At 41.0% G+C, this 24730-nt stretch overlaps 1 protein-coding gene across 6 annotated transcripts; it reads left to right on the top strand.

Annotated features, from left to right (window-relative positions):
* Positions 1-22604, top strand: setdb1a (SET domain bifurcated histone lysine methyltransferase 1a). Of its 6 annotated transcripts, none has more exons than XM_017715359.2 (21): positions 1-111; positions 1143-1340; positions 3466-3677; positions 3824-3861; positions 3977-5099; positions 5196-5318; positions 5530-5734; positions 7816-7889; positions 7977-8167; positions 8686-8794; positions 9851-10169; positions 12742-12955; positions 13265-13629; positions 16198-16314; positions 16437-16606; positions 18357-18587; positions 18697-18927; positions 20344-20445; positions 20589-20809; positions 22194-22282; positions 22394-22604. In XM_017715359.2, exons 2-21 carry the CDS (start codon positions 1150-1152, stop codon positions 22509-22511), a joined length of 4443 nt encoding a protein of 1480 aa, XP_017570848.1. In that variant the 5' UTR covers positions 1-111; positions 1143-1149; the 3' UTR covers positions 22512-22604. The 6 variants fall into 6 exon arrangements, with proteins under 6 accessions (XP_017570848.1, XP_017570850.1, XP_017570847.1 ...); XM_017715361.2 differs by lacking the exon at positions 1-111 and adding an exon at positions 154-344 and having other exon boundaries at positions 1148-1340; XM_017715358.2 differs by lacking the exon at positions 1-111 and adding an exon at positions 154-344.
* The last annotated feature ends 2126 nt before the right edge of the window (positions 22605-24730 follow it).

Genomic DNA, 24730 nt, shown 5'->3' with positions numbered 1-24730 from the left:
CCCGTAGGTCTGAGCCTCTCGGAGGGCGGAGTCTAAACACGCTGCTGAGCCCTCTCCCTACTCACTCCCCCTTCTCCGTCCTTCTTCACTAGCTACCCGCTCAGGTTCAAGGTACTTTGCGCCCATTTAATTGCGTCTGCAACACAACACGCACAACGCTTGAAAAAACATGTCCGGCACCCGCGCTGGACGAAGCCGCTCAGGGCTGATAAACGGGGGTCTCGTCCCCGAGGGGAAGTGTGCAGGGCCGTAACGAGCTGAACGGCATGCGCCCTAAAGCGACAGCGCTGCGCTCAGAATTCCGCCAAAACGCGACACCCGCCGAGCGTTTAGGTGCCGTTTTGGTAAGAGCGGGTCCCGCCGGTGCCGCCGCGGACTTGTGGTCACTTTCTGGGCAGCTCCGTGTGTGAAGGTCTGCGCTGAAGGCAACACGGCACTGCTGTGCGCTCTGGAGCTAGCGCAGCGGGCTAGTTAGCCAGTTAGCTGTTCCATGTCTGCGCCTTTTGTTCAGCAAGGCGCGCAGAACGGCTGCTGTGATTAAAGTAGCGCTTATAAACCGCAACAGGGGGAATATTTTACACGAATGTCTCGTATTTTGTTGCTGGAAGCCGCGGCTTTCTTGCTTTTTAGTATAGTTTAAACATATCCGCCGTTTTCCCGTCATGATTTTCTTCACGCGCTGAGCCGCGGTGTTTAAATGATGGCGCGTGTGATGGAAATGCGCCGATTTCATGAGTTTAGAAGCGGGAGATTTTAAAAGGAGAACACAGGCGTTTAATGCATTTTATCATGTAGTCCAGTCAGTTTTTTAGTCAGTCAGTCTGTCTTTTAGTCAGTATTCAGTCTGTCAATCAGTCTGTCCTTCGGTCTTTTAGTCAGTCTTAGTCTTTAACTTTCAGTTTGTCACTCTTTCAGTCAGTCAGTCATACAGTCTGTCAGTCTTTGTCATTCTGTCAGTCTTTCAGTCAGTCAGTCAGTCATTACCTCAGGTCTTAGTTTGTTGTTTGGTGTGATCCGACTGAAGGAAAGGGTCACCATGATGTTCTTTATAAATCTCAGCCCTCTCAGATTAAACCTTTTTGTATAACTTGCTCAGATTTTGCAGCTGCCCTTAACCTGTCTGGGTTTCTGTCCTGTGGCAGCACAGCAATGAAGAGTGACGAGGAGGATGAGGAGCTGAACATGACTGAGGAGGAGCTGCAGAGCTGGGTGCGGGCAGAGGTGGACCAGGATGAGCAGCTGGTGCGGAGGCGGGCGCAGCTGGCCCAGGTGGAGGACTGGGTGAAGCAGAAAGAGAGGGAGGCCAACTACACCCGCCTGCTCTACAGCAATGCCTGCGAGTAAGTGCCCTCAGCTTTAAGCAGGTTGATTCCATTGCTTGTAAACAGGAGTATGGTTGAGGTATAAAAGCAAGGTCAGTTCTTTTGTCAGTGTAAGTGCTGATCTTCCTGCCTATGTAACTGTATTTGTCAGATTGTGTAAGGGGAATAATTGAGGAAACCTTATGTTGGGATACTTACAGGGCATTGATGCAATGCTTGTTGGTTTTCTATGGTCCTGGCTCATAATTAGACTTGTCTGGCAAATTTGGGGCATGTTATGTTGGAAAAGACACTTATGCAGATTAATCTGGCCAATGTGATGTTTTTTATACTGGATAGTATAAGATAAAAACAGAATGTAAATATACAACTTACAGTGTGTTTGTCTTCATGTCAGAATATCGTGATATGTATTGCATATTAGGGATGCATCAATACCACAATCACTCTTAATTAAATTGATTACTCACCCCAAGTAACTGTTTCCCAGACAGACACGTAGGCTTGCAAGTCTGTATATGCCCACTTTACTCTGTATGACTAAACAGAATTGCAAAGTATAGGAGGTAGAGTCTTTAATCAAATGTGTCAATTCTCTGCATACATACAGACACCTGTAGTTTCTGCTGAGGCCAAGTAAAGGTATCACTGAGTTTTAACTTGACATGTCAATAACAATGGCTTTCTTACTTATTCGTTTTTTTTTTTTTAACAAATAAACACTTACTGCTCAGATAAATAGCTTTATATATAGAGGTACTCCATGAGCATGTCATGTAATTTAAGACAACAATAGCAAATTAACAAGCAAATGACATTTTTAAAAATTTCTAACAAAAACATTAATAGCTAGTACTTTTTGTATGGGGGGGACACATTCATTGTTGTTGCACTAGGGCCTTAAGATCCTATTTGCACTATATTTCCAAAAGTATTCACTAGTCTTTTTTCACATTCATATGAACGAGTAATATCCCATTCTTAATCCATAAGGTTTTATATGATGTCAGCCAACCTGTTGCAGCTATAATAGCCTCAACTCTTCTAGGAAGGCTTTCCACAAGGGTTAGGAATGTGTTCATGGGAATTTTTGACCGTTCTTCCAGAAGTGCATTTGTGAAGTCAGGCACTGTGTTGGACGAGAAGGCCTGGCTCACAGTCCCTGCTCTAATTCATCCCAAAGGTGTTCTATCAGGTTGAGGTCAGGATGCCAGTCATGTTGGAACAGGAAGGGGCCGTCTCCAAACTCTTCCCACAAAGTCGGGAGCATGAAATTGTCCAAAATCTTTTGTTGCTGAAGCATTAATAGTTCATTTCACTGGAACTAAGGGCCGAACCCAACTCCTGAAAAACAACCCCACACCATAATCCCCCCTCCACCAAACTTTACACTTGACACAATGCAGTCAGACAAGTACCGTTCTCCTGGTAATTGCCAAACCCAGACTCGTCCATCGGATAGCCAGATAGAGAAGCGTGATAAATCACTCCAGAGAACACGTCTCCACCGCTCTAGAGTCCAGTGGTGGTGCTTTACACCACTGCATTCAATGCTTTGTATTGCGCTTGGTGATGTAAGGCTTGGATGCAGCTGCTCGGCCATGGAAACTCATTCCGTGAAGCTCTCTATGCTGTTCTTGAGCTGATCTGAAGGCCACATGAAGTTTGGAGCTCTGTAGCGATTGACTCTGCAGAAAGTTGGCTACCTCTGCGCACTATGCGCCTCAGCATCCGCTGACCCTGCGCTGTCATTTACGCATTCTACCGCGACTCATTCTTCCACTAATGTCTGCAGGCCTAGGTGCTTGGGTTTATACACCTGTAGCCATGGAAGTGATTGGAACACCTGAATTCAATTATTTGGATGGGTGAGTGAATACTTTTGGAAACATAGTGTATGTCACTGTTTGGTACAGTTTGCTTGGCAGTGGAAGTGACAACAAAATGCACGACAGATTTGTTATCATACTGGACAATACCTCATAATTGCTGTCACTGACATCAATAAACAGTCCAAAGCTCAAGTGCCTCGTTCTATAAGGCTGTGGAGGACTGTGTGACACTGTATGCTCTTGATGGTCTTGGAGGCCACTTTGATTTCCAGTACAAGAGCTAAATCAAGCACCATTTTGTTTTGGATAAGGTCAGTTCTTGAGTGCGAGTCGGTGATGAAGGGACTGTATGGAATGCTGGGATTGGAATATCGGGACACCGACTCTGAGGAAGAAGAAGGGGCCAAACCAAAAGAGAACATCATTCAGATCGTAGATGATGATGATGATGATGGAGAGGATGAGTGTGGTGATGATGTCCCTGCTGATGGAGAGGATGATTATGTTGTCATTGATTTGGGTGGTAAGAGAGAGCAGGATTTCCATTTCTTTCCCACAAGCAATGTTTAGTTTTTCACTATTACAAACGTTTGTTTTCATAAAATTGAAGTTGCTTTTTGTCTCTCTAACATACATTTCTTTATCTCCATTGAACCTGCTGCACTTTAGCTGCTGTTACAGATTCATCATCTGAGGTCAAGCCAAAGGTGAGAGGCTCTACCCCCAACTCTGTTGCCTCCTTTCTCAAAAAGGCAGTTATCTAAATGTCTAAAATGTCTTCTTTACATTTTTTTTTTTTTGTTTTTTTGTTTTTTTCCACAGGATGAGCCATCTGAGCATTCTGTACAGGTCCTAGGTCAAACAGACATAACGAGCAAGGCTGTTAACAATGTGGATTTAGTAACAACGTTGGAAAATAGCCCTTCTAGAAGTCCAGAACCATCCAGCATTTCCTTACCAATCAAAAAGGACAGAGAGTCCCCTGTACCCATTAGTAGTAACCCATCTCCTGATGACCTGCCTGTCACATCTTTCAGACCTATCAGTCCACAGTTAAAGAGGGAAAATAGCCCTTCTAGAAATCCAGAATCTTGCAACAATTCCTTACCAACCATCAAGACCAGAGATTCCCCTGTACCTATTAGTAGTCCGTCACTCGGTGACCTACTTCCCACATCCTTCACACCTATCCACTTGCCAGCAAAGAGGGAAAGTAGCCCGTCTAGAAGTCCAGAACCATCGATCAATTCATTGCCAACCATTAAGACCAGAGAATCTCCTGTACCGGTTACTTCATCACTTGATCTATTACCTTCTGGAACCTTCAAACCTGTGGCTTCACAAACAAAGAAGGAAATTAGCCCTTCTAGAAGTCCAGAACCATCCAAAAATTTATCATCAACCATCAAGACCAGAGAATCCCCTCTACCCATTAGTAGTGTTTCATCACTTGACGTCCTAAGTCCTCTGTCTACTCCCATAAGCACCCCTACACCCAATTACACAACTGAATCTCCTCCATTGACCACAGCGCCACCCAAATCTTCTGCACCGGTGAGGAATGTGGAAACTATAGCCAACGAAACATCTACTTCTACAGAACAGAGTAGTGAGACCCCAGAACAGCCTGAGGAACCCAGCAAAACATCTGCATCTTCAACAAAATCCTCTCTTGCTTCTGCTTCTTTAAACAAGGTTTCAGTCAACCAAGAGCAAGTCTCTAGTGGAACAAGCTCCACTACACCAACGTCAAACGCTGCTGGTGAAACCAGTGAAAAGGCCAAGGGTGCCAGTGTGACACATGTCACCAAGCCTTCAAGCTCTGTAACTTCAAGCACCGCAACAAACTCCACAGCCACTACTAAAACAACCACTTCCAGCACTACAGCCAGCACTTCAGCTCCAAGTACAACAACTTCTACCAAGCCTTCAGATGCTAAAGAAGGTTAGGAGTTTTGTCTTTGTTCCTTTTCTCCTTTATGTTGAACTGTTTAAGCCTAATAAATTTCACACTATTCTTCTCCGTCACTGTTTTCCGCAGTGTCCCAGACTCTGCCTGCCCGAGTTCAGAAAGAGCTGGAGCTGAAGGTTGACATGAATGTTTTTGGAAGGCGGAGGACTAAAACATGGCATCAGGGCACCATTTTAGAAATCAAAACAACAGGTAACAAAAACAACAGATGGTTCATTTGATGAATGAAGAACATACCTAGAAGATGAATTTTATTCTAGGTACATTCTTTAATATGAGTTTTTATGACTCAAAATGATGCACAATTTTTTTTTATTGCATTGGCTTATGTTAAGCATTAGCCTAAATATTTTTGCTGGAGCTATGTTAACAATTTCTGTTTTTCTTTCTCTGTTCATCTCAGCATCTGGGAACAGGTATAAGATCAGATTTGAAGGGGATAAAGGAAAGAGTGTTTTATCCGGTCATCACCTGGCATGTGTGAATTGTCCTATGCTGAAGGATCTGTTTATTGGTTGTCGAGTTGTGGCCCGCTATAAGGAGGATGACCAGTCTTGGTTGCATGCTGCTATTATAACAGAGATGCCAGACCGCAAGAACCGTATGAGGTGTGTGTGTGTGTGTGTGTGTGTTTCTCATCTTTAGTTGCTTCTTTACTCAATAGTTTGATTGGTTTGGGCAGGTTGAAGGATATTTATCATGTTCAGGATCATGTTTGGTGTTTTTCATGTGTAATTACTAGAAGTTTTGGTCTTCAGACAAAAATTATGTATGTAAACGGGCAGTTTTACACATTGAGTCACCCTCAGCACCTCCAGATTTAACTGAACAACTAAAACTAATAAAAATAGTAAAACGTTCTGAACTTTAGAATAATTTGAGCCTAAAGACCTGACCCATGTGTGCTTGTTTTAGAGTTGAGTTAGTATTTTTATATTATTTTTGTTTCTTCGAAAGCTCCTGTAATTTTTCATTACTCTCAACCGAATAGCTTCCCTCAAAAAATGTGGCTTTGGGGGCGCGTTACTAAAACACAAGCAGGTTGTCATGCAAAGAGGGAAAGTGTATGCAAAGTTATAAACCAGTTCTGAGCCCCATAACAATCTGTTATTATATTGGCTAGATTGTCTTATACAGTAAAGTTAAAAATTAGCATGGACATTTTTATGAAGTTATAGCTCCAGCTCAGCGCACTGTATAGTGTTAAATCTCACTGTGTGACTGTTATGCAGTTACCAGACCAATATGAACACAATCTGATTGGTCAGCACTCAGTTCATTTGCATAAAGTTTGTCCAGAACAAGAAAGCAATACAATAATATGCATCAGTGATACAACGTGTTAGTAGTATGTATATATTGTTGTCTCTTGGGTATTTATAGCATGTTATGACCCGTTCTGTGTGATGTAAATTAATTATGTAAAAAAATCAAATGAAGAAATACAAATCATTTTGCATGACGTCATTGTTCAAGTCACATTTTAACATGCCCAACCTAAAACACCTCCCCGCATGCCTGTTCATTGTTGTGGTAGATTAAAATCTAAAAAATATATATATTGTATTTTAATCGCATGACCAAAGACCAAAGCCAAGACCAGAGAATGCGCTTCAGCTGGCATCCCAGACTAGGTGCCTGAGTCCGCAGGGTGTTATAGCGATAACACAGCAAATTGCCATGGAGACAGCCTTGATCGGGGTCCCAGGCAGAGTAAACAGTCAGCAGTAATCCGGGGAAATGGGGGAAGGGAAAATTCCTAATCCAATCAGCAAAACACCTGTAATCATGGTTCCGAATAGGTAGACGTCCTCAATATCCTCCACAGATATTGGTTTTACAGCTAATTATTCTAAGTTGGGCTTTGTTCTAAATGTATTCTGATCTGTCATGCAAAATGTCATAAAACTAAAAAGGTATTCTGCAAAAAGTAAAAGAAAAGAAATAGAGACTTCAGTCGATTAATTCTTTGGAAGAAAGGAAAAGGCCTTCTTCTTTATTGTGCTTCAGGTGGCAAGGTGGTTCCCGGACAACCAAATGCAAAGACACAGCACAAAGCATCTCTCTTTATAACCTGCTTTGGGGTGAACTTATCACCCTCTTTCTTATATGACCTTGAATCACTTTTGGTTCCCATTATTTCTTAGGTTAACACTTCTTTTGGAAACCCTTATTTCCAACCATTCTTGACATTTTTTTTTTTTTTTAATTTTCCCAGCCTTGTTTCATCAGGTCATCCTGTCTTCTCAAGGTCATTGTTTGGTCACTTCCTTATTAATTTGGCTCAAGCACCTGTTTTTGCTGGCACTTCTAGCCTCTCTATTAAGAACTAGCTTGTTTTCACCTTTTGCCGTGTAAGCAGTGTTTCTCATCCCCCAGAACTCCAGATTTTGTTTCTGCTGTCTAAAACCCCCCTTATATAATACAGAGTTCATCTCTCCCATTCATACAATGTTGGGCCTGTCTTCTGTTGAGGTGATTTGTCTGCCTCAGCCAGACTGTAACTTTATTCTAATCATTTTAAATGATTTAATGATGTCAATGATTTAACAAATCTTTTTGTTAAACTGTGATTTAAGGATATATTTAATCAAAAACTCTGACACAAACCTCAGAGCAGCTAGTTATAATGGCACATATTGTGTGTTATAAAAGGTCTTAAAGTATTTGTCTACCCGTAATGTTTCAGGTTCATGGTGTTCTTTGACGATGGCCGTGCAGCCTACGTTTCCCTCCCAGACCTGCATCTGATTTGCAAACCATGTAAGGGACAGATACCATTTTACCTGTTTTCCTTTTGTATTTCTCACCCACTCCTGCCAGTTTTTCTCACTAACTCTGTCTCCACAGTGAAGAATATATATGAGGACATAGAGGATGAGGGGCCTCGTATAGAGGTGGAGGAATACCTAAAGGCGTATCCAAATCCCATCTTTGTGGTGGTGCGGGTCGGGCAGGAGAGCAAGGCAGAGCGTGATGGCATATGGGAAGACTGCACCATCTCTCAGGTGGATGGCGGCTTGATTCAGATCTGCTACACGGTAAGACCCTGGTGTTAGGCTGACTGTTGTTATTGAAGTTTTCATCATGGTTGATATGATCGATAGGAAAACATTTGCCAAAACTTTTTTTTAGGAGGGTGCTATATACTGATGTGGCCAATCCAGATGGCAATAAAATCACAGAAGAGCGCCTGTAAAAGAGGGAATTACCCCAGGACCTCATGTTAATTGAGTCCTGTTTGAATAGGGATTAACTGCTTTAAACTACCTGAAGAACTTTGAACTAACAAATCCTGTGATTGAAGCGTTTTGCTTTGAAAGGCTCATTGTCACAGTATGCAGTGTCTGAGCCTGACTAACTGAAAAATGAGATCATTCTTTTTCTTTTAGCACTAAAATGATATGTTACTTGAGCCCCATTCAAAAACTATCAATGTGTGGTCAGTTTCAAGAGGTGTGCTTTCCGTGTTGTTCAGTTAATTACTATTGCTCCAGGTGATGTCAGTGTTTATCTGTAATGAAGTTAAATCTGTTTGTGGGTTTGTATCTCATTTCAGAAAGACAAAGAAAAGGAGTGGTTGTATAAGGGCTCAAATCGACTGGACCACATCCAAAGAATCAAAAAGCGAATGGCTGGGCAGAAAACAGAACAGCCTTCAAACAAAGGTTGTGTATATGTTTGTGTATAAGTAGGACTAGGATGTAATGGAAATACAAGTATTGGGAATATATATTCAGAATCCAAAAATTCTACATTTATTTTCAGTCCAAGTTACATTTTGTAAAGACAGTGTTCAGAGTACAGGTACTTTATTTACGTTTTTAGGAGGAAACTTTTAGAATAAAAAAGCATACAGTATTCAAAAGAAACACCATCAGTGTTTGTTAGTGAACTATTTTAGAATCTGTGCACATGTAGCAAAGATGTTCGTTAGGCAAACTCTAAAGAGGAGCTCTGTTAACATCTTTACAAACATGGGCCTGCTATTAATCACAGTATTACTGAACTCTTTTAAAGGAATATCAAAGTAATAATCTTCTTATCAATGGACATGTTTGCAAGCAAGCCGTTTTGCATTGGTGTTGTACCCCAGCTCAGGGGCTTGTGAGAGCAGCAGTGGATTTTTTTTTAATGATGATGAAACATATTAACTACATGAAGAAAACTGTACCAGCAAGGAACAGTACAAATGAAGTAAATACGGTTTTCCCAGTGTGCCTTAAAAAAGTAACATATTTATAATACAGTAACATATTTATAATACAGCTTTATAATGTAACAGAATACATTACTGAATACTCTTGGGCAGTGCATTCAGTACATTTACATTTACAGCATTTAGCAGACGCTCTTATCCAGAGCGGCTTACAAGAAGTGCTTTGTCAATCTAGAGAAAGTATCTTTGCTAGTTACCAATAGCTTAGAGAAAAGACAGTCCTGAGCTCAGATACTGCTAAAAACAAATATGTCACTGCAGACACCAAGAGAAAAAGAAACAGAGTTGAACGCAGAACTCTGTGCCATTCAATGCAATACAATAACAATAAGATACAATACAATAAACTACAATACAGAGTGCAGTACAATAAATTCAGTATTCAGCCATCACTACTTTTTCAAAGAATTTCACCCAACCCTGTGTGGGTGAGGGAGACATACTGCAAATATACGTTTACTCAGACTTTGTTCTTTCTCTCCCTCTCTCTGTGTCCATAATTCAGTTATAAGCATCACAAATCAGGGGAACACAACAGCTACTGCAGCCACAACCACTACTGCATCTTCCACAACCACCACCACAGCTGCCAACGCCACCAGTAAAACCACCTTAACAAGAGAAACCACACAGCCTGTTGCCTTAAGACCTTCCACTCCTAAAAGCGTCCCCCAGGCTGTTGCTACAAGGACAGCTGCCTCACCAACATCACAGCCGAAGGTCATCCTTCACAGAATTAATTCTGAAGCCTACTTGTCAACTGTTGCCGTATCAAAAGCCACCTTACCCACAGAACCCACAGAAGCCAGTCCATCTAACAAAGGGTGAGTTTTTAGACTGACATGTTTTCATCAAATGTTTTTTTGACACCGGAAATTTCATGATGAATTGGCCAAGAGAACTGGTCCAAAATTGCTTGGTAAAAATCTCATTACATTAACTTGCATTAAAAGTAAATAATGTGTTCGACATTTCTTGTTTCCCCATTTTGGAGAGATTTTTTGTTTTGTTTTTATGTGTTATATGTATTACAAATCAGGTGGAAAACTCTTCTCTCCAGAAATTCACTCTGTCTTGCTAGTTCTACCAAAATTAGCTCGAGAGCTCCCTCAGAATATTAAACAGGAGATTTGTACATGTTGGCCCAGGATTCATGGGTGATGCAACTAGCTAAAGCCCCATTTGGACTGGATTAGTTTTTCAAGGGCAGGTGGAGTAATGGCAGTTTACCAGAGGACATCTGTAATGTTTGAAGTAACTGATTCGCCTGGGATAAGAAATCTTAGTATAAGTGACAGATGGGAATGGCTACTTGAATTCTGCACCGCCTCCAGAAAAGAGTACAAAACAGCCAAACATTTAATTTAGCCATCATTTCCTTTGTCCTATTTGCTTTGCTGTCTGAAGTCAATGCAGTGTGTCATTACTTTCCTTATTAACTAGTTACCTTATAGAAAACAATCAACTTTATCATGTAAAATCAGCCTTTTTTCTGTAGTTACTACATGTTTTGTTGTACATGTGAGAGGGACAATAACGTTGCACATTGACTTGATTTTAGCCACAGAGAATACAAGTACGCTTCTTCGACTGCCTCAATACAAAAAAACTGTCTTTCCACAGGTTATAATAGTGTAGTTACTCACATGTCCATTTGCACGGGATTAACATAACCTGAGATTATTTCTATGGCTTGTTTTGTGAAAGCGTGTAGTTGGTAAAAATGACTGATGTAGCACATTCAGATGAGACTAAAATCACTGAGAAACACCACTAAAATTGATATTACTCCACCTCCTCTGGTAAAACTAATCCCTTCCAAATATGCCTTAAGAAGATTTTTGGGTGTGAGCCATTGCTTTGTCCCCTTTCCCTGTCAATTTGCAACTATACTAGTCAATCATAAGGGCGTAACAATTAATATAGTTAATATTCCGTTTTGATGCAATGGCGTGTCGTCTTATTTTTTGGTACAGCAGAAGGAGTGTCTGAAAATGCGTTTATATTAATGTTTCTATTTTAAGTTTAGACCATTCAACTTTATAAAATTAAAATTTTTGAGACTTCAGAATGGAAAAGTAGTGTTTTGCCTGATCCATTAGTGGTAGTGCTAATATGCTGTCCCCAAGCTAATATACTAGCCATACAATGATACAGTATATAAGGTTTGTTTACACCTTGCAATAATGTGTGCTTTGTGTATTGAACGTATCTGTTTAAACAAATTCCATGTACCCATTACTCTTGTTTTCATTGATCCAGGGTAGAAGTAAGTTCACTTACAGTGCTCAGGCACGTTTCTGCTCATGTATTTGTGTATGAATAATGAAAATTACGTTTATACTTATGTTTAATGTGAGTGCCACAGTAGAGTGCCACAGTAGAGTGCCACAGTAGAGTGCCACAGTAGAGTGCCACAGTAGAGTGCCACAGTAGAGTGCCACAGTAGAGTGCCACAGTAGAGTGCCACAGTAGAGTGCCACAGTAGAGTGCCACAGTAGAGTGCCACAGTAGTAAGCCTTTGTCACATAGTCACCGAAGTAACCAGCGAAATTAGCCATCAACCTGTCCGAGCACAATACAGAATACAGACTATGTTCCTAAGGGAAGAGTGCCACAGTAGAGTGCCACAGTAGAGTGCCACAGTAGAGTGCCACAGTAGAGTGCCACAGTAGAGTGCCACAGTAGAGTGCCACAGTAGAGTGCCACAGTAGAGTGCCACAGTAGAGTGCCACAGTAGTAAGCCTTTGTCACATAGTCACCGAAGTAACCAGCGAAATTAGCCATCAACCTGTCCGAGCACAATACAGAATACAGACTATGTTCCTAAGGGAAGAGTGCCACAGTAGAGTGCCACAGTAGAGTGCCACAGTAGAGTGCCACAGTAGAGTGCCACAGTAGAGTGCCACAGTAGAGTGCCACAGTAGAGTGCCACAGTAGAGTGCCACAGTAGAGTGCCACTTGTCCAAGCTGGCGAACAAAGCACCAAATTGTATACATATCAAAGAAATTATAGGAGTGGCTGGAAGTCTAAGAACCCCCCACCCCCCCCAGTCTCTTTTCAGTGATATCCAGTGTGGGTATCTCTTTAGTATAATGTGATTGGCAACTAGTGCTCTCCTCTAAGTGTGTTAAGCTGCCCAGTGACATTGCATTGGTGGCAAGTTGTAAAGATTGGTTGGTTGGCATTATGTGTCTTGGAAGAAGACATTGTGTGTCTTCATCCTCCCAGCTTAGTGGCATTGTGCTATCGGGGGGGGGACCTATCTAGCAGGTGGGAATTGACTATTACAAAATGCAAACAACTGTCATGATTTTTCAACGTTATATGACAAGTGTCCAAATGCACCCTTAACATTAAAGGTGGCACAATATGTTGTTCCTGTCTCTCCACAGTACAAAACGTCCTGCAGAGGTAGACTTTTACCAGAATGTTCCTACCCCGGTTGTTGAGCCTCGGCTGAAGTATGTGCCTCACCGCTGCTGCCCAGCCTGTCTGAATCAGGTGAGGCCAATGAAGAAGGACCAGTACCGCGGCCAGAACCCTCTCCTCATCCCCCTTCTTTATGGTTTCCGCCGAATGACAGGTAGAAAACGCCTGGATGGCAAGGTGAGTAATGGGAGATTTAAATCTTTCTTTTTATGTTAAACGAAGGGGTTCACCATAATTGTATGTATTTACTTCCTCAGTTTGTCAGTTGACGAGAGTTTTGCGTTAGAGCAAAGGGGCTAATGTAGATAACAAGTAAAGAAATCTAATTAGCACCAGTTCAAAGCTGAAGGAGCAGACAACAAACATGTCCTGGCAGATGGACTGTATGTGGAACAAATTGTTTCCTCTACAAAAATGTTGTCCGTTAGTTTTCGTTCATTGTTAATAGTCACATATCGATCTCTCTGTGTCTTTTAATCTCGTTAGATGTCCTTCCATGTCTTCTACCGAGCTCCATGTGCGAGGAGCATGTGCAAGATGGACGAGGTGCAGGACTTCTTGTTCGAGTCACGTTGTGACTTCCTCTTCCTGGACATGTTCTGCTTAGATCCTTTTGTGTTGGTGAAACGAGCCATGCTCCCTTCCTCCATGACTAGTCAGCCCAATCTGTTCTTGCCAGACATCTCACAGGGGAAGGAGGCGGTACCTGTGCCGTGTGTTAATGAACTTGACTCTGCTTCTCCACCCCCTCTAAACTACACCAGGCACAGAGTTCCTGCCCCTGGTGTCTTCATCAACACCAGCCTTGACTTCATGGTGGGCTGTGACTGCACCGATGGCTGCAGAGACAGGTCTGTGCATAAAGTGTCCTGTGTGATTAGGACTGTAACTATTTATTATTTATTAATAAATATTTATTACTCTATAGGCTCTTATTCACTGAATCTTACTATTTTTCTCTCTGCCATTTCCATCAATCAGTTCCAGTTCCAGAATGCTGTGGAGCACACTTTTATTTAGGAAATACTGTGGCAAATTCTGTTCCATTGTCACTGTAGACACCTGATCACCTATGCCAACTACACTGTGTGCACAATTATTAGACAAGTCTTATTTTTGAGGATTATTTTTATTAATGACCAACTACAGTGCTCTCAGTTAATCCAAAATGTTAATAAACCTCAAACATGAATGTTTAAGAAAAATAAAGTGAAGTTTTGGTTTTCTTAGGAGAATATCTATATGTGCACTTTTATCGTGAAACTATAATGGTGCAGAATTATTACGCAGCTAAATGAAAAACACACATTATCCCATCTCACTTTTTTATTTTCATCTGTTCAAGTGAGAATTATAAACAAACAACTCAAAGCTTTCCAATGAACATTTCTGAGAAATAAAAATAAAATTAGTGACCAATACAGCCACCCTTCTTTTCAATAACAGTGATAAGCCTTCCATTCATGGAGTCTGTCAGTTTCTTGATCTGTTGACAATCAACTTTTTGTGCAGCAGCAACCACAGCCTCCCAGACACTGTTCAGAGAGGTGTACTGGTTTCCTTCACTGTAAATCTCCCATTTAAGAATTGCCTTGAGAATTGAGAAAGTTCTCAATTGGGTTCAGGTCAGGTGAGGAAGGGGGCCATGTCATAAGTTTTTCACCTTTAATGCCTTTACTGGCTAGCCATGCAGAGGAGTATTTGGATGCATGTGACGGAGCGTTGTCCTCCATAAAAATCATTGTCTTTTTGAAAGATGCAGATTCTTCCTGTACCACTGCTTAAAGAAAGTGTCTTCTAAAAACTGGCAGTAGGCTTGGGAGTTGATTTTGAACCCATCTTCAACCCGAAAAGGTCCAACCAGCTCATCTTTAATAATACCAACCCATACCAGTACCCCACCTCCACCTTGCTGGCGTCTGACTCGAAGTGGAGCTCTGTCCCGTTACTGATCCAGCCACGGGCCCATCCATCTGGTCCGTCAAGATTCACTCTCGTTTAATCAGTCCATAAAACCTTTGAAAAATCTGTCTTCAGATTCTTCTTGGACCAGTCTAGATACTTCAGCTTATGTGCCTTGTTCAGTGGTGGTCAGGTTTCAGCCTTCCTTACCTTGGCCATGTCTCAGAGCGCTGAACATCTTGTACTTCTTGGTACTCCAGGTAGGTTGCAGTTCTGGAATATGACAGAACTGGAAGATAATGGGTTCCTGGTAGCTTCACACTTGATTCTTCTCAAATCCTTATTTATTTTGTTATTTTGTTTATTTAGTTATTTTGCATCTTTTTTTCTCAGCACGTTTCTTGCGACCCTGTTGACTATTTGCAACAAAACGTTTGATGGTTCTGTGATCACGCCCCAATATCTTAGCAATTTCAAGAGTTCTGCATCCCTCTGAGAGATTTTTGGTAATTTTAGATTTTTCAGAGTCAGTTCAATCTCTTTTTTGGCCCATTTTGCCTAAACAAAAAAGCTGCCTAATAATTATGCACACCTTGATATAGGGTGTTGACCTCCTTAGGCCACACCCTCCCTCATTACACAGATACACATCACCTGCTATGCTTAAATCCATTAAGCATTCAAGTTTATCCAGGTTGGAGTTAGAAAATATGCCTAAAAATGATATGGTCAAAATACTCACTTGCCTAATAATTGTGCACACAGTGTAATCCTAAAAGCCTCATGTGTGATGTAGGGCTGCAATGATTACTTCTATAATCAGTTAAAGAGGGACCGTCACAACTGGCTAGAAAAGGCAAAATATTGTGATGCACATTGTGTATCATGAAAATGTCTAGAAAATAATATTGCGATATTATATTGTTGCCAGTTTGCCCACCCCTAAGTTAAAGCCTGTTCAACTTTTCTCGCCACACTTCGAGTCACGTTGGTCACTTGCTGTCCCACAGTGCCTCACATTTTTTCTGCTACTCCAGAAATTAATGGGGGTGCAATTTGGGGTGGTGAATTTGTGGGCAGTGGACATGTGCTGTGAGTAAAGATGTTGGGTAATTTAGCAGAAAACCCAAATACTGTACTACTGTAGACCACAAACTATAGACTTACACTGCTGTTTTGGGAGCAGAGCTTTGCTGGTGCAGACAAAGCCACGTCCATCCCTAAACAGAAACGGCACAAAGGAACTTTGTGCAATCACTAATACAGTATTTTTACAGTAGCAGTTTTTGAAAAAGTTTGCTTAGTGGACTGGACAATTAGTCACTACTATATCAACAATTTTATTTCTTGATTGACTAATTATGCAAGGCTTTGATGATAATAATCCATGTTGAATTTTTTTCTGTCACTGTTTATTCTTTGCAGCCCTGTGTGTGGTGGTATACTTGTGAATTTACTGTTTTGTGTCCAGATCTGGTGCTGTTTTCTCATTGTTCGCATATGTACATGTGCCACAGGTCAAAGTGTTCCTGTCAGCAGCTGACAATAGAGGCCACATCGCTGTCCACAGGTGGTTCAGCAGATGTTACTGCTGGATACACAAGCAAACGACTAACTAGATATGTGCCCACTGGGTGAGAACTGTCACTCTGTGTCTCTGTGCTCATGTTCTCATGGGGATGATGTGTTGTTAATGCAGTTAAGTAGCTAAAATATATGATGGTGCTCGTTCCTTATTCATTTTGTTCCTCTACAGAGTGTATGAGTGTAATCCTCTGTGTCGCTGTGACCCGTGGATGTGCGGTAACAGGCTGGTGCAGCACGGTCTGCAGCTGCGTCTGCAGCTGTTCATGACTCGACACAAAGGCTGGGGTATCCGCTGCCTGGATGACATCTCCAAGGGAACGTTTGTTTGCATTTTCACAGGTAGGATGAATTCATTAGCAGTGAGCCTAAAAGATGAATGTAGTTAAATAAAAATAAAAAACTTGAAAATGGAGTACCTGTAGCAGTATAATCTAGCTGAAGAGCTATGCTCAAATGGTATTTCATTTATCTGGATAAAAGTAGAGATTGTATCGGAACTAAGGGAAAGTGTTGAACTCCACACTCTACCAGTGGATAGAGGCTGCTTTTGTCTGTGTAGTCTATACAAATAAAAAATTGAGAGCTTAAAGAGGAATTCCACCAATTCTTCTGCCACTAGTTGCTGCATAATGAAATAGTTAAGATGGGAACAAAATCAAGTGGTTTGATGAAGTTAGAATTGGGTTAGAATTTTTCACAGTGGTTATCACAGGAATCAGACATCCAAAGTGTTTAATGCCTCCAAAAGCTAAAATTATGAAACTTTTGAAGATGTTACTACATCTACTCGGGCATTGTTTTACAAGTTGCAGTTAGTAGTACACTGGAAAATTTTCCACTTTTTTAGTGTAGTTTTTACTAGGTTTGCACGATCGCAAAGAGCAGTTTTAAGTCTCAAATTTGGAAGTAATAGTAATAGTTGACCTGCACAGATTGCCAGAGTTAACTTTCATGCTATAGGCACAGATTAAGAAATTAGAGTGGAACCACAACAAGTAGGAACATGCATCCATTATTATTATTGAATGAAACCATGGTAGTAATGATAGTCTGATATGCTCTCAGGAGGTGATTAAATTTTAGAACTAAAGTAAGTAAGTAAGTGATACTGTTTTGATCCCACAACCGGGGAAATTCCACCTCCGCATTTAACCTATCCGTGAAGTGAAACACAACATACACACCAGTGAACACACACACTAGGGGGCAGTGAGCACACTTGCCCGGAGCGGTGGGCAGCCCTATCCACGGCGCCCGGGGAAGAGTTGGGGGTTAGGTGTCTTGCTCAAGGACACCTCAGTCATGGACCTTTGGCCCTGTGGATCGAACCAGCAGCCTTCCGGTCACAGGGCTAGATCCCTAACCTCCAGCCCATGACTGCCCCCAAAAGAAACGCTTGACCCCGACGTAGTGAACAACAATAAACAAATAATACCCAGTTAAGGCATCATGGCAACAATGGTAGGAAAAAGAGTTCAGTTTCCAATTGTACTTGCCTCACCTTCCTCTGAGACCAAAACAAGATCAAGTCAAATTGATTTCAGCGTCATTAATTCAAGTTTTGTTATGCTACTGATTTTAGGTTATTAAGTTTTTAGGCTTGTAGATTTTTTTTTTTTTTTTTCTTTTTTCAGCTTTTACAACTACCTCAGAAACAAATGTAGAACACATGCCCATCTTTTCCATTTTTCATATCATCCCTGTCCAAAGAAAAAACATGTATGTCCATTTTTTCATACATACTTTTCTGCTTCATTTGAGCTCAGCAGCTGCGCTTCACATTCTGTAAAATTCCATGATGACTGGACCAACAGAAACGCTCCAAAGTTGCTTGGAAAAAAATCTTTACGTTAACTTACATTGAAATTAAAGGATGTTTTTGCCTTCTCCTGTAAAATAACTATTTTGGAGATGCTTGCTTTTCTTTGGACAGCGATGATCTGCATTAGTCTTCACAATACAAAACAGCCTCACATTCCATATATGTCTGCCATTAGCCTCCCTGTTTCAGTTGCATTTTTTTTTCTTACTGAATAAGCAGTTTTCCCAGTAAACAACAACCCTTAATGATTTATGTTCTTCTTCATAGGTAAAATAGTTACAGATGGCATGGCTAGCATGGAGGTTAACATATCTGGAAATGAATACTTGGCTAACCTGGATTACATTGAAGAAGTGGAGAAACTGAAGGAGGGTTATGAAAGTGAAGCCTATTGCTCTGACACGGAGCAGGAGGAGGAGAAGAAGGGTCTCATAAGGATGACGACAGGATCATTAAAGAAGCACGACGTGTTCACAAGAGACTCTAGCAGTGGAGAAGGTACTGTGGGTCTGTTTGTGTATATTTGAGAAGATATAGAAGCACTAACACAGCAGATACGGTGTCTGACTCTTCTGTTGGAATTGCTTGTTTGTTTTATTTCCATTAGAAATGGAAGTTTCAAACCAACAGAAGATGGAAAGGAATGAGAGAACCGGCAGATGGAAGAGTAAAACAAATTTTGAGAAGGAAAATGAGTCTTGTTCTGGAGATGAAGATGATGACCTGGATGATGAGGATTATAAAGTAAGCTCAGATGACGCAGATGTGAATCGAGTACGCTTGAATGTTGACTGTCAGAGGACCTACATCACACGAAGGAATGCGAAGATCCTGAAAGGTGAGGACTAGACATTTCTTGAGCAGGAAAATAATTGTTTGCTTTTGTACAGATTCCAAGTTGGCTCTTTCCCACAGTATGTAAATAAATGTAAATTGAGAGCAAATAAAATCTGAATCCATTGCCATGTTCAGCAACCATGCAGCGCAATGACGCTTTACCACCAGGCAGTGCTGCACAGCACAGTACATGAGCATTCAATTTGTCATAATTTCCATTGCCATGTGAGCTGTACTGTACCACAGTAACTGTGCTGAATTTGGTTACACTTCATGCAAGAGTAGTGGGTAGGGCAGACTTTAGCCTTTTGGGAGGTCCTAAGCAAGATTTTGGGGGCCCCCTTTTGGTAGCTAATGTACTGTAAAATTTGAGGCTAATTAATAACAATGACTTCCACAGGCTGTCTAAATTATGTAAATTTATATCTGGCTAATTTGTAGATTGCTGAGGATTAGATGCTTGTTTAGAGCAATTACAAATAGCCTTCTCAGCATTCCCGATCCACGTCTCACAGTCTGAATATCTTAACCTGGATTAAGCACAGCCTGAGTATCTAAACCTGGATTAATCACAGTCTGAATATCTTAACCTGGATTGAGCGCAGCCTGAGTATCTAAACCTGGATTAGGCGCAGCCTGCGTATCTAAACCTGGACAGTACAGTGCCTCCAGAGAACTACCACTATTATCACGGGTACCAGTGTAGCTACTCGACCAGGGTACATGCATTCCTAAACCATACCATGTCATACTGCACTGCCTGGTGAAAAAGCACCTAAAATAACAATAGCTATGTTTCCATTGACTTTCTGTGCAAATTGCAAGATAAAAACTTATTTTTAAAGAAAAAATGTTTTTTTACATATTTCCATCTCTGATTTCATGTGTTGCAATTTGTGTACTTTTAAATGTGTCCCTGTCACCTACGGATAAGGAAATATTGTTTATTTTATATTGCATTATTAGAATTTAATTCATTATTTCTTGAATTGATTCCCATCAAAATCTTTACACGAGAGATCATGTTTCCGTATAAAGCTTCTTTGAGCTCTGGAAACACAGCAGAGTGGCAGCATTCCTTTTAAAAGCACTCTCCTCTCCCTCTTAGACTAGCTGTACCGCTTTGCTATGCTTTTTGTGTTTGTTGTGAAATTGCACAAAATAAATCTGTCACATGACACTGAGTTTGTTTAAATGTGTCATTTTTTTTCAAGAAAAAACATGAGAAATTGACATTTCCAGACCTGGTATTTGCTGCATTATAGATATTGGTAATCAATTCTCCACTCAAGTTAAATGAAAAAGTTGGTGGAGACTTTTCCATAACCTATATCGATATTTTTCATTAAAAAAAGTCCTTAAGATGGAAATGTAGCTGGTCTTTAACAAGTGTCTTCTGTCTTTCATGCTCATCCAGTTGAAGATATTCACAGCGACTTCAGCCCACCCCTACATCCAAAACTCGTGGAGGACCAAACAGAGGTGTCCCCTTCCATGGCCAAACAGATGAGGAAAGAGGGTCAGACGTTCTCTTCTTTTTGTTGTTGTTCATTATATATTTATGTTTTTGGCAGATAAAATAGGCATTCAACAGATAGCACAATAGCTTCTAAGAGGAACCCATTGTCTAGATCTGTTCTCCCTTGATGTGTTCCTCTTCAGGCCCAGGGGAAGCTAGAATGGGGTTTGCCCGGAAGACCACTCGCAATTTTGCCATCAAGTCCTTCCACAGGAAGGTGAAGCAACCAGAAGTGCCCAAGGAAAAGCAACAGGAGAATAAGACGACATGCTGTAGAAGGAACACCCGGAGCCTGTTCAATAATGAGAAGGCCTGTTACCTTATTGACGCCAAGGACGAGGGCAACATAGGACGCTTTATCAATGTGAGCACAGTGAAAATTTGAGAAAGGATGGTGGAGCACAGGTTTTTGCTGGGTTTCCACATACTGTAGGCCCAAAATGTGCAATGAGTATGATCAGTCTTTCATATTTTAAATACATTAAAGTTGAGGGGGCAACTTTTTTCTCTAGCACTGATTCCTTAATATAGCATAGAAGGCAGGCCCCTTTTTCAGTGAACTGTTATCTGGCTTTTATTTGACTTTTTTTTGTTGGGTAGTTTTATTGCTACCCCTCATGTTTTACTAGACAGTGGCAGAGGTCTGGCAAGATCAGTTTCCCAGCAGAAAGTAAGCGAGCCAGGGTCACATATTAAAGTAAGCTTAACTACGTTAGGCTTTGTTCACACAGCAGGTAAAAGTGGCCAAAATCCAATCTTTTTCTTCATATGTGAAGCAGATGTGTCTTCTGTTCACACACTTCTCAGGACAGAGGGTGCAGTGTGAGGCACAGAGGGAGAGAAAGTACACAAGTACCTGAAATTTCTTAACTTGACAGAACAATGTGTGTTCAGGGACATCTGGTCATCTACATTAAACAAATGCTACATAAAAAAACAAAAAACACTTTTTTGAAAATAAGCCTACCCTGAATCCAATATCGTATGTGAAAGATTTTTTTACCCAATGTTTTGTAGAGCGTGTAGTCCTCCAGACATCTAACGGTGTCGGGACACAGAATTACCCAGACAGAATTTGTTTTAATATGATCTTTTATATTTCCAGTATGTTTTCTTGTTTGGTTTTTAGGCAAGAGGAGTTTTACTGAATGACTATTTGCCCTTTAAAGCTACAGATTAAATGTTTGTTAGCAGAGATGAGATGGTTAGAAGAGATCTCTCAAAACAGTGCTATTACGCCTGTGTACACACACAGAATCATAACAGAACAATGTGATCGAGCTCCACAACATGTGGTCATGAAGGACATGGACGCAGTCTCACTTTCTGTTCTGTAATGCAGGGATGTGGCTAAAATAAGATCCGCCTATGGACTAAAACTGTTTCGGTGACATAAAAACACAGGATGAAATTTTTTAAGGAAAGTTCAAAACACTCCTTCCCCCTGAATTTGCACCAGAGTAACTGAATCTTAACTGAATTACTGCCACTGATGTCGAGTCAAAAAGATTTTAGATATCAGAAATAGTGTCCACTGTTATTGTTTCCTTAATTTAAATGAAACGAACACAACAGGCTACATTTGCTTTTACTGAAATGTGATTTTGAGGACTTTGTTTAATCCATGAAAGTCTTTAATGTATAAGAAATATCACCAAGAGAATGTTTACTCCAGATATAAAGATATTTAAACATGTACACCTGGATTTTCTTCCTGCGCTAACTGACCCCTCTCCCACTCTCCACAGCATAGCTGCAGTCCCAACTTGTTTGTTCAGAATGTGTTTGTGGACACACACGACCTCCGCTTCCCCTGGGTCGCATTCTTTGCCAGCAAGTGAGTGTTTCCCGCCTGCTTGTTTTGCTGTCTCAGATATGAGATGCTTTTGGAAAAGGCATACATTAAATCCTGAGTTAATTTCCCTTCCCCCGTCTCTCTTGCTCTCAGGCGGATCAGGGCCGGCACCGAACTGACGTGGGATTATGGATATGAGGTGGGCAGCGTGGAGGGAAACGTGCTGCTTTGCTGCTGCGGCTCGGCTGAATGTAAGGGGAGGTTGCTCTGAACTGCCTCCCTGATTACATGAAACCTTGATACCCAAACATGATGTGTGTTCGTTTTAATGTTATATTTGTTAAAAATAAAATGTCAATATTGACAATGTATGTTTTTCTTTAAAAGTAATAACATAGTAACAGGTAGTAATAAAGCAGTAAAGGAGTTACATAAAATGCATACATATTATTCTCTACCCAGTCCATGAGGTCTGTATTTGAATTTAGTAAGGCTTGGGTTCGATTCCCTGGCCGACCAGAGTTCTCCCCGTGTCTGTGTGGGCTTCCTCTGGGTTCTCCGGTTTCCCCCAACAGTCCAAAGACATGCAGTCAGGCCAATTGGACGTGCTAAATTGTCCCTACGTGTGAGTGTGAGCGAATATGTCAGCAACCAAGAGCCGCTGAACGAGGCAAACGTTCTGTTGCCCATCGTTAACTATATGTTGTAGTCATTTCATTGTTTTGTCATATACAATGAACATACAATAACACAGCACTGTTTAATGCAAAAAACTTTCGCTTTATAAGTACTATGTGGTAACCAAATTATCACAGCGAGTCTTATTTAACGATAGCACCAATCCAGTGGTGCTCTCTTCTCAAGCCAGATCTCAGATGGCTCCCTGCTCCCTATATAGTGCACTATGTAGGAGTACAGTGCAAAATACAGCTAGGAAATAGTCATTTTGTACTAAACCACATCCATACATGATAAACGATGCACTATTTGGCCGTAGAAGCTAGAATTTCTAAACGTTCATGTCGAGCACACTATTTAGGGAGTAACATACAGAGCCGTTCGGGATTCGCCCGAGTTTAACGCTGCTTCTGACTGAAACGCGAACATTTAAAGCGTGTAGCCACTCTATTCAATTGTCATTTTTTTGGATTTTATACTGTCATTTTACAGTTAGTCATACTTTAAGTACTTTAATCCAAGCCTGTGATATCAATGATGGAGTTTAGCATGTTTGCTATCTAGTTAAGAACAAAAGTTGCCAGCCCCTCAGTTTAAATAAAAACGGTTCTTCATCAGTGTAGTCAGTGGTCCTTGTGAGCAGCACAAGAGTCAATGATCATTCCACTCACAGCACAAGGCACTTTTTAATGTCATGGCGTGGTAAGCTCAGCTCCTTTTACTGAATCCAACGTGGCTCGGCCAATCAGATTTTAGAACGAGAATTATACGTTTTATAATATTGATTTTTTTTTTCTATGAACTGACTGGATGTTAAAGTACTTCTTTGTCCAGTACTGAATTATCCTGGCTAAATATCATTTACAGAAGAAGAGAGAATATAAGCCAAACGTCCTCCATGAGGTTAAGGATGGCACCATTTTAAAATAATGTAAAAACAAGAAAGCGGAAAGGACTTTGGAATTAGATTACAGCTCTGTAAGTCAGGGTGATGCTAGAAAATAAAAACCTTCCTGGCCGGATTGTAATAGGAGTCAATCGGTCTGTAAAGTGCCGCGTTAAGTCGAACAAACCTGTTAATGTCTCTCCAGGCTTCAGCAGTTTAGCTCCGCCCATTTACACTGAGGTTATAAGGAGTGTTTCAGCTGTGAACGCTGTTTGAATGGCAGACAATCCGAACAGAGCTCATTTATTTATTTTTTTTTTATTGATTATTTTGTATTCTTTTTTTCAAGGAGGGATGAGATGTGATTGGGTTTTGTTTCATGAAGTTGTATAAATGAGTGTAGAAAGAAATTTGCTCTTGAGAAATAATTGGCGTGTTTCAGTGGAGAGAGAGAATTATGAGAATTTCTTCAGTGGACAAAAAAGTACATACACTATATTTCCAAAAGTATTCGCTTGTCTGCTTTCACACACATGAAATTGAGTGAGATCTCATTCTTAATCCATGGGGTTTTATATGATGTTGGCCCACCCTTTGCAGCTATAACAGCTTCAACTCTTCTGGGAAGGCTTTCCACAAGGGTTCGGAGTGTGTTTATGGGAATTTTTGACCGTTCTTCCAGAAGTGCATTTGTGAGGTCAGGCACTGTGTTGGACGAGAAGGCCTGGCTCACAGTCTCTGCTCTAATTCATCCCAAAGGTGTTCTATCAGGTTGAGGTCAGGATGTCAGTCATGTTGGAACAGGAAGGGGCCGTCTCCAAACTCTTCCCACAAAGTCGGGAGCATGAAATTGTCCAAAATCTTTTGTTGCTGAAACATTAATAGTTCATTTCACTGGAACTAAGGGCCGAACCCAACTCCTGAAA

The sequence above is a fragment of the Pygocentrus nattereri genome, chromosome 1 (assembly GCF_015220715.1).
Source record: "Pygocentrus nattereri isolate fPygNat1 chromosome 1, fPygNat1.pri, whole genome shotgun sequence".
NCBI lineage: Eukaryota > Metazoa > Chordata > Actinopteri > Characiformes > Serrasalmidae > Pygocentrus > Pygocentrus nattereri.
This window is presented reverse-complemented; position numbering and strand designations above follow the sequence as displayed.

Excerpts from the sequence above, each read along its gene's own strand:
- setdb1a (XM_017715359.2), top strand. The coding sequence starts at position 1,150 with ATGAAGAGTGACGAGGAGGATGAGGAGCTGAACATGACTGAGGAGGAG. Across the intron at positions 8,168-8,685 it reads TGATTCAGATCTGCTACACG|AAAGACAAAGAAAAGGAGTG; the intron begins GTAAGACCCTGG and ends ATCTCATTTCAG. Across the intron at positions 16,607-18,356 it reads GTTTGTTTGCATTTTCACAG|GTAAAATAGTTACAGATGGC; the intron begins GTAGGATGAATT and ends TCTTCTTCATAG.